We start from the raw sequence: 16,965 nt of genomic DNA on the forward strand, positions 1-16,965 counted from the left end.
CGATTACTTAGTAAGCGTAAGAGGAGGTTAACAGCACCGGAAATAACGGAAGAGGTCAAAGAACACGTTCCAACAAAGTGACCGTTAGTACCGTGAAACAGCAACTACAGGAATCAAATTTACATAGGCGTGTAGCAGTGCGTAAGAAGTTGCTTTGGTGCGGTAACAAACAAAAAAGACTACTGTAGGCATACGCACACAAAAACTGGACAGTCAGAGAGTGAAAACGTGTGTTGTGGACGTTTTGGAGTGTTTGGAGAAAAACGACGAATTTTTGATCAGATCTTTGGTTGATAAAATGCTACCGGAATGCATAATGCCGCTAGTAAACATGGTGGAGAGTCTGTGTTAGTTTAGAGCTATTTCTCATATATTGGGGTCGACAGGTTAACTAAAATCGATGGCATTATGCGAAAAGAACCTTATCGAAAAATTCTTGAAACACCCGCCTGATCTCCGTTTAATTGGACAAAATTTCACTTTAGTTCACGGTAGCGATCCCAAACACCCATCTGCACTTTGCAGAACACACCTCCAAGCCCAAGCTGAAGCAGGGATCCTACAGCTAATGCCATGGTCTCCACAATCACCCGATCTCAACCCTATCGAGTAGTTGTGGGATGAACTTCATAGGCGAGTGCGAACTCAGTGTTCAACATCTCAGCATGACTTGCAGAACATACTCCTAGACAAGTGGAATGCTATTCAACCAGAAATGTTGGAAAAGCTACTGAGGTGAATGCAAAGAATAGTGAAATCAGTTATAGCTGCACAAGGCTGTTTTTTGACGAACAAAAGTATAATTTTGTCAGATAATATTCGTTTCCTGTGATTTCCTTTTGTTTCATCGCTGTACCAATCAATACAGGTATATGAACAGCTATATTTGTATTTTGTCTCACACTACGTACGTTAAACCTCTATTTTATATGTTTGTATCGCTGTCCGAACTTCCATGCCAATGTTGCTTTTGTCACAACTGTCATTGCGCTTTCTCGATTCTGTCCACGAATCCTATCTTCTCGTATCAATGACCTGATTCTTTTCTGCCTCCTAATTGCAGATTTATTTCCAATTTTCTAACCTTAAGGAAAGACAGATTTATCTCTCTGATTCGGCAATCCCCGGGTATTGCGGGTTGTTTCCTACTTAATGGAATGTGTCGTGTATATTAAGAAATTGTTCGTATGCACTTGTGTTTTCTTCTTGTTGAAAGCTCGCCAGTGAACGACACAACTTGTTATAAAACTCAAAATGAAAATATTTTACAAATCACATTAAATATAGCATATGAATAAATGTTATCTTCTGACATGTTTTTATCATGTTAATGTGTTCTAATTTTTCAAAACTCTCTCACCGGGAATCCAACCCTGGACCCTGTGCACCAAAGGTAGGTGTGCAAGTTAGTAGACAATAGAGTAATGTAAATACTGGAGTTGGCTAATTAGAGTTTATTGCCCCATTTTGCGATACCGTGTATAAGTTATACAATCTCTATTGTTCTAAGTGGAATCAGAATCATTATTCGGGTTTCATCTAAACTTGATACACCCAATGGGAATAGAACCTACGAACGTATGGACATAAAGTATGACCGTTAGCAATTTATTGTAGCTACGGTAGATTATTGGACCTACATAAGTTCTATAGTCAAAAATGAGCTAAACAATAATAAATAGAGGAAACGTTGTTCCTTAATATAATATTATTTATGCATTTTTAATTTCACACTATTTATTTCGAGACGAGATCGAGACCTAGCCCTTAAGACTGAAACCAAAATCGATACAAGTGTATTTTGATCCAGGCGAGACCGAGACCGATACGATAATTCTCGACTCGAAGATGAAACCGAGACTGAAACCGCTATTTGTGAAACGAGACGGTACTAACCGTAAGTCTCGTTTCGTCTTATCTCGATATCATTCATACTGGCTAAGACAATGATAAGTTGCCCAGGCGTAATGTCGCCACCTGGCACAAGTTGCAGACACAACACTAACATTACCGTACAATAAGTCACATGTGGCGTCCTAAAAAAGCGAAATGACACAATATCTTTCATTTTAACATCCCACGTTTATGTTTTTTAGGCTAATGGATACGGATGATTAAGGCAAGCAAATCATGATGGAAAAATTGGTGGAATGCGAAAGTGGGAGGAACCAGCGGTACCCTGAAAAAAACGGACACGATGTTCCCGCTACAAACTTACTTGGCCGGGCATCGAATCAGGTACCTCACGCACCAGAAGTAAGCACTCTACCACTGAACTACCATGCCCCTAACGTCTTAAAGAGCAGTGCTTCTTAAAATTATCCTAATGCTGAAGTTTACTTACACTCAGCCTAAATCTCCACGTTTAAAAGCCGAAACCGTACATTTGAACGAAGATGCAATTCCTTCTAAGAAACATTGTACATAATACTTGTTTGCCATTCATTTGAAATGACTGTATGGTAACTTGTTCTTGGATCTTCCAGTGTTCTTAACCATGTCTGTCCCGGCGTTCCCCACAGGGGACATAAATTATGACGACATTATTATAGCTTTACAACTTTAAAATCCGACTGGCAACATTGAAAACTGTTTACAAGGGATGATCTATCTATGATTATCCCCTGTAAACAGTTTTCAATGATGCCAGTCTGATTTTAAAATTGTAAAGCAATAATAATGACGTCATATTTTATGTCCCCTGTGGGGGATGCCGGAACCGACATGGTTAAATAAATAAATTAAATAAATAATAACAAACAGTATATTTTTCTGCTATTTCCAGAATATTGTTCAACCATATTTTTCGGGCCATTAGAAAATAAACTGAAGCAGGAGAAAACTCCTTTGATGGTGATACCTCATGGAGGACCTCACTCAGTGTTACTTAACGAATTTCAGTTGTATACAGCTTTCTTTGCTCTCCTAGGTACGCATTTGTTTTTCAAAATAAGTATATTAGCACATATGACAATGTACGGTTTGAAAATTTTAGAACAATTATAAGTATAAAGGTGAAATAGAGGAATTGCAAGTGGATTGTGAATACATAAATATGTCTATCAAACGTGGCTTTGAGAGATGTCACATTTGTAAACATTTATTTTTTATTGTTACAAGCTAACATGAATGCTTATCTACTGAGGCGTACTACAGTAATTCTTGTTGAGTTGATTTTTAGTTTAGCGTCCCTTTCAGCAGCGAGGCTATATGAGACGTGAACCTACTGATTAACGTGGAATCCGAACATGAGCTCCCGCCGGGAATCGAACCCGGGTCTCCCACGCCAAAGGCGCCTACGCTAACCGCTTAGCCACGAGGGCACGGTAATTCTTGTGTACAGCTTTCTAAAGTTCTATAAATGCATTTAAATTACTTTGCACTTAAAACTGTACTCTATGACAAAGCATTAAAATTCCCATGGTAATCTTAGGCGTAGTCAGAGCTATTGATATTGTTATGCACAAACGTTATTAAAGAAGCGTGTGCGCACAGGTAATTAAAGTTCATCCAACATCTTACTATAACATTCGCATGTGCTTATTTTGTTAGATTTTAAGTGTACTAAAAATCAGATAAAATATTGTTTTAATGAATTGAAGAATAACAGACAATAAAATTTTATAATGCATGATAATTGATGAAATAAGAGAACCAAAGGATTTTATTCGGATGTGAATGGACACTCGCTGAAGTTACGTCTATGATGAATTGTAAATGAATCGAAAATAAATCACATTTGTTATATTTCAGTTTCTGTATACAACGTTGTGTAACAGAGGTTTCTTCCACCTGACTTCCGAGTAGTATAGATGAAAGTGTGAATTAACTGGAGATGACAAGTATTTCCCCGTAAAAAGAATGTATCCTCTCTTAAGAAGAAAATTTTCATCCTTGGCAGGGATAACGTTCCCCCCCCTCTCTCTCTCTCACTCTCTGTCTCTAGATTTTTTTCGAATGATCATAAAGGTAGAAACAAGGAACAACTTTTATTTTGTGTAGCCAAACTAAGAAAGCACTTTTATTTGAAATAAATCAGTTTACGAAATATCATACTTTTCTTTTTGTGTGTGTGTGTGTGTATTTGTAGATGTTACAATCATACATTTTGTTTCTTGAAATATTTATTATTCACACGGAAAATATTTTTTTTTTAGCTAAGAGCAAGCTAAAGAACTCGAAGGGAGTGGAAAGATTTGCTATTCCTCCAATGCATCCTTGTACGCTGTGTCAGATTGATAACATTCACTGAAACCGGTTATATCTAGTTTCAGCTGGAAGCACCTACGTATATATAAACGTACCCAAGAAAGTTCTGTCGATTTTTCACCCAATATCTTCGATCATCGATATGTCACCTAAGACGTACTTAGAAGATAAAAAAATAGTTCCCATCAGAATCGACGACCTTCTGCCAACGTTCTGGAAGGCCATGGATTCCATCGCGATAGAACTTGGTGGACCATGAATCGAAGAAGGTATCAAGTGTATTTTGCATCTCTACTAGGGATTTGAACTGCGTCCTCTAAGGTGAGTGTCTAAGGAATGGAACAGGTGGTAATTGGAAGGTGCAATGTCCGGGGAGTATGGCGGATGCAACAGTGTTTCCCATCCAAAGTATAGAATGGTGTTCCAGGTCATCTTTGCCTCATGGGGCTAAGCGTGGTCCTGTAACAGGAGGACCCCTTTGAGATTCAGAAGTTCTGGCTACAGAGTTTGCGTTTTTCTTGAACATGGTGCAACTGTTGACAGTACACAGTTGCATTGATACTCTGAGCAGCTGGTAGCAGTTCCCGATGCACGATGCTGCGAGCAGTCCAGCAAACACACAGGAGGACCTTTTTCTAGTGTAGTGCTGGTTTCAACTGTTTTGGAACCTGTTCATGGGGTGCTGGACGATGACGGCTCCGTGGAGCCTCGTACAGGACCTACTTCTGATCACATTCAACATCCTGTCCAAAAATGGATGTTGAATGTCCTGTTAAACCACCGCTGCACTGTCCGCGTAGTCACGACATCCTCACCAAAGGCCTGGCATATCTTCCGCCCCGCTGCAGCAGCGTTTGATCCCAGTTTGAACTCGTACAGCATACACACCCTTATGATGCTCTGTGGAGGTCCCATGTTCACTCTGTCCTTAAGCAAGTTCTAAGTGTAACTGAACTGCCACAACCAGGTAGTATGTTGGATATACCCACACCAACAACTGACCTTCGCCTTATCTCCATTTGCATTCAACTCTCAGTGTGAGGGCCAATTTAACACAGACCTCCACAAAAGCGAAACAACTTCCTTGGTTACCTTTATATTTGTATTACGAAGAGAGCATTTTTGGGAGAAAGTAAAAAAAAAAAAAGAAAGAAAAGAAAGAAAGAAAAAAGAGCTAATGTCAAAACATATTAGATGTGCTTACTCCACTACAGTATTTATTATAGTTACTGTGATTAATAAAGTTATGAAAATGTTCGTCAATCATAACACTTTCACATGAAGTCTTATGTCCATCAGTGTGTGTACTGCCGAGTTCCCTTGTGTTTTGGTCTTTTGCCTGCCCCCCTGGGAAAAATTCTGCAGGCGTTGCTGTTATATGTATATTATATACAGAGAGAGAGAGAGAGAGAGTGCGTGTGTGTATGTTTGTGTGTGTGAGTGTGTGATGAGTGGATGTATTTATAGGTAAAATTCATTCCTGCGAAAAGTATCCAATTCGCACATTGCATGAAAGGTCCTATTTTACATAGTAAAATATATCTTTAAAAGAATATAGATGCTTCTAAGTCTTTCCACCTATATCCAATACCTCTTCTAATGCAGCATACTTAACTTCCGATACAGAAATAGGACGATAATTTTTACGTAAGCAACTTTAGGATTTCAAATGAATCAGCTCTTAATCAAATGGCTACACCACAGACAGCTAGAAAATGTCGAATACGAAATTTGAAGTTCTGTATTAAGTACTGTCGACCAGAAGAAAAGATAGGGAAATGTTTGCCTAAGTTTTATTCTATTTTTAAAATTCTTGAATTATAATCATTAATTGACATAACAATTACCTACTTGAACAAAGTTAAGAACATTTCAAACAATCTCAAATAGAAATAGTGTACTATTGCACACTAATTAGAGATCGATAAAACGTGCGTAGGGAAATAAAATACTCTCCACGTTTGAATAAAACTTTGCTTGTAAAACGCAAATAAAAAACTTGTCGGGACCGAGGACTTCCTTAAACTGTTATTCCAAACCAGAACATTTTGGAAATAGGAACTCCAAGATATACCACGAAAACCAGTGGGGGTCATGGTTAAACAGGAGCGTCTGGAATCCCAATCATCATGTGGATACTAACCGTAACTGTATTGTACTAACAGTTTATAACGATCAGAAATAGCACGTGAGTATATACTGTATTGAGATTTGTGAGAGTTTAATCATTTGTAACCTTTTCTACAGCAATAAGTAACATAGAAAGAGAGTGTGGCAGACAGTTCCATCTTTCGTGCGGTAAATAGATTTAGGTATATGGTACGTACACTTTAGTCTCTAAATTAGATAAACTATAACCGTGTCGCTGTATGAATCGTCCTCCATTACCGTTTAAAGCAGAAGACAAATGCCGGACAGCGGGTTTTTTCATTGGCTGCTGGTGACTTTGTGTCCTTGAAAGCACTCGGCTGTGGCTGTGTCAGCCCGATAAGCAAAAGCCATATAGCAGGGGAAGTTCAGAGGCGTCTGCTAAATTGCAACAGAGCATTAAATACAGGCTTGCCAACCATATGAAAATTTATCGTGACATACGATAATTTAAGCATTTATGCTGTATACGATAATGCCCTTGTAGTAGTAATAGGTGAATATAGGATAATTTCAGAATGTGCACTTTTTTTTTGCTGTTTTTTGAATGTGCAAATAAATTATAGATGTACATTAAATAATTATAAAACACCACACCAGGGTTTTCTAACTATTATTGCTGCTAAAATAAATCAATAGTACCGGTAATTTATGAATCGGCAAATGGTAACTCAACTTTCATCCTTTAAGTTCAAATATGTTTACAAGGTGGTGAAAATGTTGTTCACAGTAGTGTTACTAAGAATTTCGAAAAATTGTGATCATAGTGGCACCGATTTGGAGGTCGAAACTGAAGATCACTAGATAAGTTTATTATATATGATTGCTATTATCAGTAATATTTTACTTGTTTCTACAATTGTCACGTGCGTAACGAATATGCGATATTTTTTTGTAATATACGATAATTTTAAAGACAAAAACATCGAATTGGCAACTCTGATTAAATATACGTGCTTCCAGATCAGCGAACATAAACAAGTGGATTGGACCACTCTGGTAGAGGTCTGCACGGGCTCGGGCCTACAAAGCATATATAACTTCGGGCCCGGGCCGGGCTCTTCTCACATTTCTCGGGCCTTTTCGGGCCAAACTTTGTAAATATACTGTACAACGATATATATTGCACGGTTCTTTCTGTAGAACTTTCAAAGCACAACTGCAAAATTAAATTTCTAATTGTTGGAAATATAAATACAATTTTGCTTTAATTATTAACTTTCTGTAATTCGGGCTTATTTGATTATCACACAAGCTCGGGCCGAGCTCGGGCCTAAATGCTAAAACATATTTCGGACTCGTGTCGGGCCTCACAGTGTAAATTCACGGGCAAGGCCGGGCCGGGCTGGGGTAAAAATTCCGGTCCGTGCAGACCTCTACAGTCTGGGACTATATTATCTTCACAGTCCCGTTCATCATTACAAGTTTTCTATAAAAGATATACTTTAGGTATCGTTTATTTGTCATTTAACTTCGAATACTAATACTTCGTATGCTTTTGAAGAACACAAGAAATTATTGTGATAGACGTAGTACGACTAGTCCTGTTATGATTGTAGTTACCAAAGTTAAATTGATTGTATGTTATTATTTATTGCTATAGGATTCAGTGTACTTCTAGTAAATCATCGAGGTTCAACTGGGTTTGGCGAAGAAGCGATTAAATCCATTCTTGGTCGTATCGGTGAAGATGATACGAAAGATGTACAAAGTTCTGTGAAGACGACATTGGATCGTTTCCCATTTATAGATCGTGAGAAAGTGTCCATGTTTGGAGGATCCTATGCTGGTTTTCTTGTCACACATTTGAGCCAGCAATATCCAGTAAGTTACAATAAATTAAATCTTATTTTGCTATTCTTCTGTTTGTACACAAGTAATATATGTAGAATACTATTCTGATTAGGTTAAATGACGCAAATGCTATAATGAATTTTTTCTAATACTTTATTAGTAATAACTGCATTTACATTAGGATCATTAGGTGCTAATTTTAACACTCATAATCGCAGATTTTGTTGAAATTTGTCCAATTATTTCTTCAAAAAGGTAATAAATTACAGCCTTATTTACCCTCTATTGTAACACGATTGGGTTCGATTCTGACCTGTCCCTGTTCGGGAAGACATTTCTGTAACAGGAATTGGGTTCGATTTTGACCTGTCCCTGTTCGGCGCCATTTCTATAACAGGAAGGGGTTCGATTCTCGTTTGTCCCTGTGAGGGAAAGCCATTTCTATAACACGATTGGATCGTGTTCCTGTTTGGGAAAACCATTTTATGACCTGCAGGGGTTCGTATCTTGTTCGGTACGCCTGATTGGTGATAGTACTGGGTTCGATCCTCATGTGTGCGTTGCCGGAGTAAAGACTTTAATTGCAGTACGTAGGTCGGATCCTACAGATCCCTAGGTGGGCTCGGACATCCACAATGGTCCGGGATTCGATCCTCTGCTACTAATATGTCTCCTTTAATATTTATCATCCACTCGGATCATCCATTTCAGCCTACCATATAGCTACTGGACACACAACTTAAGAGTTCGAACCAGAACGTTTTAAAGAACCAACATAAAAGTAGATACCAATTGCATTTTCAGCGCTGATGCAATTTATTAATATACGAATTACTAAGTTGCATAGGCGCTAATCACTCGTGCTGTAAAGAAAAATGAATTAAGTTGCTTCTTAAAATTAACACATGTAAATTTAAACCATGATCATTATTTTGAAAGGATACTAATATTTTCGCTTTTAATTTAATTAACACTTAAACTTCACAAACAAATATTACATCAACAGAAGCACTTCAATTTAGAAAACTAATGATGATAATGATATTTTAATTTAGGCCCATTTAATACGAAGAACGCGGTTGACACGGTTGCCACGAATTATTCGCTATATTTCGTCACATTGCTGATTCTTATTCTTTCACTAACACTGTTTACTCACTGTGGCACCTGAAGAGAAACTGTTATTGGCGGTTCCAGAGGGGGGGTCTGTCCAGAAGGTTGCGGGTTGGCCTCCTCTCATCTTCTTTTGATGAACAGGTGGTTTTTGCTACTTGCCTACTCCATGTTGCTGAAACATCTTCTAGATGTACACTTTTAAACGAACATTTTAAAATTATTTCTAATCTTCATAATTATAGCATTTGTTCAATATTACAACTCTTGGATTTACTACGTTTCACACTTGACAAAGATTAAACATTATTTAAGTTGCTTGTTCATTTCAGTTGTGCGCACCAAATTCTAGTGGTAACTTCTATGAATGTGTTCGTCAGACTAAAGAAGCAATTTAATTCATTTTTCTTTACCGCACGAGTGATTAGCGCCTATGCAACTTAGTAATTCGTATATTAATAAATTGCATCAGCGCTAAAAATGCAATTGGTATCTACTTTTATGTTGGTTCTTTAAAACGTTCTGGTTCGAACTCTGTATCATCTGTCCAGTAGCTATATAGTAGGCTTAAATGAATGATTCGAATTGTTGTTAAATACTAAGAGACACAAGTAAGCTTTAGAGGATCGAATCCCGGACCATTGTAGATGTCCGAGCCCACCTAGGGATCTGTAGAATCAGAATTACGTACTGTGATTACAGGCTTTACTCAGACAACGGACACATATAAGGATCGAACCCAGTACTATTACAATTAAGGCGTACCGAACAAGATACGAACCCAATTGGATCACAATATTGGCTTTCCCGAACAGAAACACGATCCAATCGTGTTACAGAAATGGCTTTGCCGAACAGGGACAAACAGGAATCCGAACCCTTCCTGTTATAGAAATGTCTTCTCGAACAGGGACAGGTCAGAATCGAACCCAATCGTGTTCAATATTACAACTCTTGGATCTACTACGTTTCACACTTGACAAAGATTAAACATTATTTAAGTTGCTTGTTCATTTCAGTTGTGCGCACCAAATTCTCATGGTAACTTCTATGAATGTGTTCGTCAGACTAAAGCACCTTTTCTCTCCGTCTCGTCGCGTTGCCAGGCAACAACTTGGTTTGCTACGCAGTTAGGTGATGTAAGAAGTTAAAAATAGCCATGACAACCCATACACAGGAATTTTTAGAGACGATGATTGTTCTCTGTGCTGAATTTTAGCTCCTTATTTGGGAAAGAGAGAGGAACTCTACGATTTCCGTCGCAGACGAGACGCACATACATATATGCACATTCGTTTGTTGGCTGAGAGAAAAATTCTTGTGAGCACTTTTATGCGAGGTTCATTTAGAAAGTTAAGATTTTCTTGATAAAAATTCAATAAACTGAACCGTATGGTTACAAAGGCGCTCGACAGGGCGTTTGTTTTTGAGCGGAGAGGAAAAACAAACAGAACCCTGCAACACTGATCACTTCACTAGTGTCACCAAATTTCATTCACTGGTCATCAAAGGGTTAACATCACTCAAGTCTTCTTGTGACGATATAACTTATTCTATAACACGATTGGGTTCGATTCTGACCTGTCCCTCTTCGGGAAGACATTTCTGTAACACGATTGGATCGTGTTCCTGTTTGGGAAAACCATTTTATGACCTGCAGGGGTTCGTATCTTGTTCAGTACGCCTTTCATTGTGATAGTACTGGGTTCGATCCTCATGTGTGTGTTGTCGGAGTAAAGCCTTTAATCACAGTACGTAATTCTGATTCTACAGATCCCAAGGTGGGCTCGGACATCTACAATGGTCCGGGTTTCGATCCTCTAAAGCTTACTTGTCTCCCTTAGTATTTACTACGTTTCACACTTAACAAAGATTAAACATTATTTAAGTTGCTTGTTCATTTCAGTTGTGCGCACCAAATTCTCGTGGTAACTTCTATGAGTGTTCGTCAGACTAAAGCACCTTTTCTCTCCGTTTCGTCGCGTTGCTAGGCAACAACTCGGATTGCTACGCAGTTAGGTGATGTAAGAAGTTAAAAATAGCTATGACAACCCATACACAAGAATTTTTAGAGACGATGATTGTTCTCTGTGCTGAATTTTAGCTCCTTATTTGGGAAAGAGAGAGGAACTCTACGATTTCCGTCGCAGACGAGACACACATACATATATGCACATTCGTTTGTTGGCTGAGAGAAAAATTCTTGAGAGTGCTTTTATGCGAGGTTCATTTAAAAAGTTAAAATTTTCTTGATAAAAATTCAATAAACTGAACCGTATGGTTACAGAAGTTCCCTATCTTGGCTGTTCCCAATTTTACAGAAGTTCAGAGTTCCAGATAGTTCTCAATTTTCACAATTTCCAAAATCTTGCATCAAATTTTTTACTTAATAACATAAGTTATCACGTTTCTACAAAAGAGAAAAGAGGAAAAAATACATTTAAAAATACATTTATTGAATTCTAGGCTGTGCTTCATAAAAGCATCACAATTCTAAAAAACTATATTTGATCACTGTATAAAACTACGTTTTAATCTAATAAAACGCATAGAAATAACAGCACTATTTAGTATTTTCATAGCACACATGGTTTGCTTAAACGGGAATTTTAAGATTTTGGATCATTTATTCCAACTGGAATTTTAGAAATAAACCTATTTAATGTTTTTATTTAAAAAATCAAGAATAAAATAAATAATCATACAAGCAAATGGTTTGCTGAGAAACATTTTCCTTTGTTTATACTCAACATGTCAAAATAAGTAAGAGTAAGGAAGTAAGGTAAAGGCTGTAGTTAGAAATATATTTTTTTTCATCAACAATGCAAAATATGACATTTACACAGTTCTTTACACAACTAATAGGTTTCTAATACATATATTTATATTTAAAAAGTTATAAGCAGTGGCGTATTTAGAGGAGGGGGTTTCCTGGCTTAAGCCCCCAGAAATCTTACTTACTATAGTAAAGTATATGAAATATCTTGCAGAATTTTCACATTTTCAGGCAAAGCCCCCCTCCAAAACAAAATCGTAAATACGCCACTGGTTATAAGTAATAAAATCAGAACTTTTTCGTCGGAAAAATTTATTCTGTTATTGCCTTGTTTCTGTGGTATTCAAACTAGACTTATACCAAAGAATCATTTAAGTGTAATTCAAATGAGAAATAGGGGTATGTCTTAGTTCTTTCTTGCTTCTCTGCGAGGTAGTGCCGTTAAGTTATACGCGAATAAAATCAGGAAACGAACATTTTTCTTGAAATATTTTCAAAACTTTCCTCTATTATTTTCCTGTTTTTGAAGTTATTCAAACAAACTTATATCGAAGGAAAGGAAACTTAATTGCAACTCAAATTAAGTATAAGGCATATGGTAATTGCGGATGATTAGGGCCACTTTTTTTAAAAAAAATACCTGCTGCTCCTTCATTGTTTATTATATTTTCCGAATTTCTATTAAATATACCTCTTACATCCATTAGCCATTGATTCCATCCAGAAATGTTTATACATCCTCTAAGGTTGGAGAGAAAATTAAAAAAGAACAATAATGCGAAAAAAGAAGTTATTTTTTATTAATAACGTAAGTACTAAAATGTTACTCTCATATATATAGGAATAGATTTTCTTCCAAGGATTCAGAGTAAGCATAAAACATTAGTAGGTTAATCGGAATACAGTAGATTACAGAATAACATCATGTGAAATTATATTGCTCGCATGAAATAATAATAAAATCACTCGGGACTCAATAGTTACAATTGAGTCTGAAGTTACACTTGTATTTAAGAACTAGAGACAATCAAGCATCGTCTGCATGTGAACTTCTTCTCTACCCTACGCATCGTGCATGGAACAAGCTTTACATTTCACACAAGATATCCAATCGCCGAAGGATGAAGAATTGGGGTGGTAATATGAAATACTACAAAATGCACAAATATTGTCATCAACTTTAAGTTCTTTGTTTTCTTCCTTCGTTTTTTGACTTCCTTTCGATTTTCCAGTAGAAGATCTACATGGTTGATGATTGTTTTTGAAAACTACATTCTGACATTTTTACTAATCGTTGTTCCAACTCCTGCTCTTGGTCATTTGTAAATATGATTGTCCTCCTTTCTTTTCAACTGGTTTGAAACTAGCCTTACATCTTAATTCTTCTCTGCAAGCACATTTTGGGAACACCATAATCCTCGCTGCTTGTCTTTGACTCATACCGTCTCTAATCTCTAACTGTCTGCAGTGCCGCCTGAACAACTTCTTCAGTCCATTTGACTTCAGTTTTTCTTTTCGTATCTGGTTATCCGAAATTAGATAGTAACAAAATAATTAATATTTTTAAAGGCGTCTTATTATGTGAAGACATCTTTAAAACAACATGACTACAGGCATTTACTGTATAAAAATCTACAAAATATGTTACAAGTATTGTGGTCCTATTCGCCCCAAATGACTAGTCCCTATTCACCCAATTTACACATGTTTTCATATCATTGGATGGCAACCCTACTTCCATGCACTGACTGACCTTGAATAAGTAACTATTTGTTGCCCCATAACTATCGCTCTTGCATAAAGAAATGTTTCATTGCTAGGAAAAATACATGCTATATAATACACAATATTCTCAACACTGAATTTTAACTTATAATCAAATTCAAACTATTTACCTTCAAGAACGTAACTTCAATTCTTCATACAATGAAAACTGTACAACCAACATGCATCCACCCGTTCCATTAACATTCCTCACGTACTAACATTCCCTCCATGAGGCGTTTAACATTCTGCATAGTTGTCCAGCATTGCCAGATATTGCATTTTCTTAGAGTGGCCCTATTCGAAAGGTGGCCCTAATCACCCACACTTACTTTAATTGTGGCTTGAGTAATATGCGTCTAAATAAAGTTATGCGATTTAGTCAGAAGAGGAAAATCTTATAAAGAGTGGAAGTTTTAAATATATAACTATACCAGTGGCGGTCGAGTTGAGAAAATTTGCATGAGAGCTTATTTTGACACGCTGAATATAATCAAAGAAGAAAAACCTTTTTTTTAACTTCTTATGACTTTAAAACCTCGTCCTAGTTCAAGTGTACTATCTCTCGTAAATGAAATGTTTGTAATTTTATATTATATTTTTGAGGTGACAATTATTCTATTTTGCAAGTTTTTCTAGGTGCATTTCGCCAGCCCCCCCAACTTGGAGTTTCGAAAAAAAACCTATGCCAATCGTTTGTGCTACGTTTGTGCCGGAATGTACCGCAAAAATTTTCGTTTGTACCACTTCCGGTACGAAGTTATAAGGGTTTTAAAGTGGGGGGCTGGGGAAACGGCAGCCCCCCCACCTTGGAATTTCGAAACGAAACCTATGCCAATCGTTTGTGCTACGTTTGTGCCGGAATGTACCGCAAAAATTTTCGTTTGTACCACTTCCGGTACGAAGTTATAAGAGTTTTAAAGTGGGGGGGCTGGGGAAACGGTAGCCCCCCCACCTTGGAATTTCGAAACAAAACCTATGCCAATCGTTTGTGCTACGTTTCTGCCGGAATGTACCGCAAAAATTTTCGTTTGTACCACTTCCGGTACGAAGTTATAAGGGTTTTAAAGTGGGGGGGCTGGAGAAACGGCAGCCTCCAAACTTCGAATTTCGAAACAAAACCGATGGCAATCGTTTGTGCTACGTTTGTGCCGGAATGTACCGCAAAAATTTTCGTCTGTACCACTTCCGGTACGAAGTTATAAGGGTTTTAAAGTGGGGGGGCTGGAGAAACGGCAGCCTCCAAACTTAGAATTTCGAAACAAAACCTATGGCAATCGTTTGTGCCGGAATGTACCGCAAAAATTTTCGTCTGTACCACTTCCGGTACGAAGTTGTAAGGGTTTTAAAGTGTGGGGCTGGAGAAACGGCAGCCTCCAAACTTGGAATTTCGAAACAAAGCCTATGACAATCGTTTGTGCTATGTTTGTGCCGGAATGTACCGGAAAAATTTTCGTTTGTACCACTTCCGGTACGAAGTTATAAGGGTTTTAAAGTGGGGGGGCTGGAGAAACGGAAGCCTCCAACCTTGGAATTACGAAACAAAACCTATTGCAATCTTTTGTGCTACGTTTGTGCCGGAATGTACCGCAAAAATTTTCGTTTGTACCACTTCCGGTACGAAGTTGTAAGGGTTTTAAAGTGTGGGGGCTGGAGAAACGGCAGCCTCCAAACTTGGAATTTCGAAACAAAGTCTATGACAATCGTTTGTGCTATGTTTGTGCCGAAATGTACCGGAAAAATTTTCGTTTGTACTACTTCCGGTACGAAGCTATAAGGGTTTTAAAGTGGGGAGCTGGGGAAACGGCAGCCCGCCACCTAGAAATTTCATAACTAAACCTATGCCAATCGTTTGTGCTACGTTTGTGCCTGAATGTTCCGCAAAAATTTTCGTTTGTACCATATCCGGTACGAAATTATAAGAGTTTTGAAGTGGGGGGCTGGGACACGGCAGCCTCTCACCTAGGAATTTCAAAACAAAACTTATGTCAATCGTTTGTGCTAGGTTTGTGCCGGAATGTACCGCAAAAATTTTCGTTTGTATCACTTCCGGTACGAAGTTATAAGGGTTTTAAAGTGGGGGGGCTGGAGAAACGGCAGCCTCCAAACTTCGAATTTTGAAACAAAACCGATGGCAATCGTTTGTGCTACGTTTGTGCCGGAATGTACCGCAAAAATTTTCGTTTGTACCATTTCCAATACGAAGTTATAAGAGTTTTAAAGTGGGGGGCTGGGGAAACGGCAGCCCCCCACCTTGGAATTTCGAAAAAAAACCTATGCCAATCGTTTGTGCTACGTTTGTGCCGGAATGTACCGCAAAAATTTTCGTTTGTACCACTTCCGGTACGAAGTTATAAGGGTTTTAAGGTGGGGGGGCTGGAGAAACGGCAGCCTCCAAACTTAGAATTTCGAAACAAAACCTATGTCAATCGTTTGTGCTAGGTTTGTGCCGGAATGTACCGCAAAAATTTTCGTTTGTATCACTTCCGGTACGAAGTTATAAGAATTTTAAAGTGGGAGGATGGAGAAACGGAAGCCTCCAAACTTAGAATTTCGAAACAAAACCAATGGCAATCGTTTGTGCTACGTTTGTGCCGGAATGTACCGGAAAAATTTTCGTTTGTACCACTTCCGGTACGAAGTTATAAGGGTTTTAAAGTGGGGGGCTGGGGAAACGGCAGCCCCCCACCTTGGAATTTCGAAACGAAACCTATGCCAATCGTTTGTGCTACGTTTGTGCCGGAATGTACCGCAAAAATTTTCGTTTGTACCACTTCCGGTACGAAGTTATAAGGGTTTTAAAGTGGGAGGGCTGGGGAAACGGCAGCTCCCCACCTAGGAATTTCAAAACAAAACCTATGCCAGTCGTTTGTCCTACGTTTGTGCCCGAATGTACCGCAAAAATTTTCGTTTGTACCACTTCCGGTACGAAGTTATAAGGGTTTTAAAGTGGGGGGGGCTGGAGAAACGGCAGCTTCCAAACTTGGGATTTCGAAACAAAACCTATGGCAATCGTTTGTGCTACGTTTGTGCTCGAATGTACCGCAAAAATTTTCGTTTGTACCACTTCCGGTACGAAGTTATAAGTTTTAAAGTGGGGGGTTGGGGAAACGGCAGCCCCCCACCTAGGAATTTCGAAACGAAATCTATGCCAATCGTTT

At 38.1% G+C, this 16,965-nt stretch overlaps 1 protein-coding gene across 2 annotated transcripts in view; it reads left to right on the forward strand.

Annotated features, from left to right (window-relative positions):
• LOC145693999 (acylamino-acid-releasing enzyme-like) overlaps positions 1 to 16,965 on the forward strand; it is an 86,137-nt gene that overhangs the window by 41,439 nt on the left and 27,733 nt on the right. For both annotated transcript variants that reach the window (XM_081770143.1, XM_081770144.1), the window contains exons 9-10: positions 2,786 to 2,929; positions 7,961 to 8,181. In XM_081770143.1, coding sequence (XP_081626269.1) covers positions 2,786 to 2,929; positions 7,961 to 8,181 — 365 coding nt within the window. The remainder of the gene's footprint in view (positions 1 to 2,785; positions 2,930 to 7,960; positions 8,182 to 16,965) is intronic.

Source organism: Thermobia domestica, chromosome 9 (assembly GCF_964235325.1).
Source record: "Thermobia domestica chromosome 9, izTheDome1.hap1.1, whole genome shotgun sequence".
Classification (NCBI taxonomy): Eukaryota; Metazoa; Arthropoda; class Insecta; order Zygentoma; family Lepismatidae; genus Thermobia; species Thermobia domestica.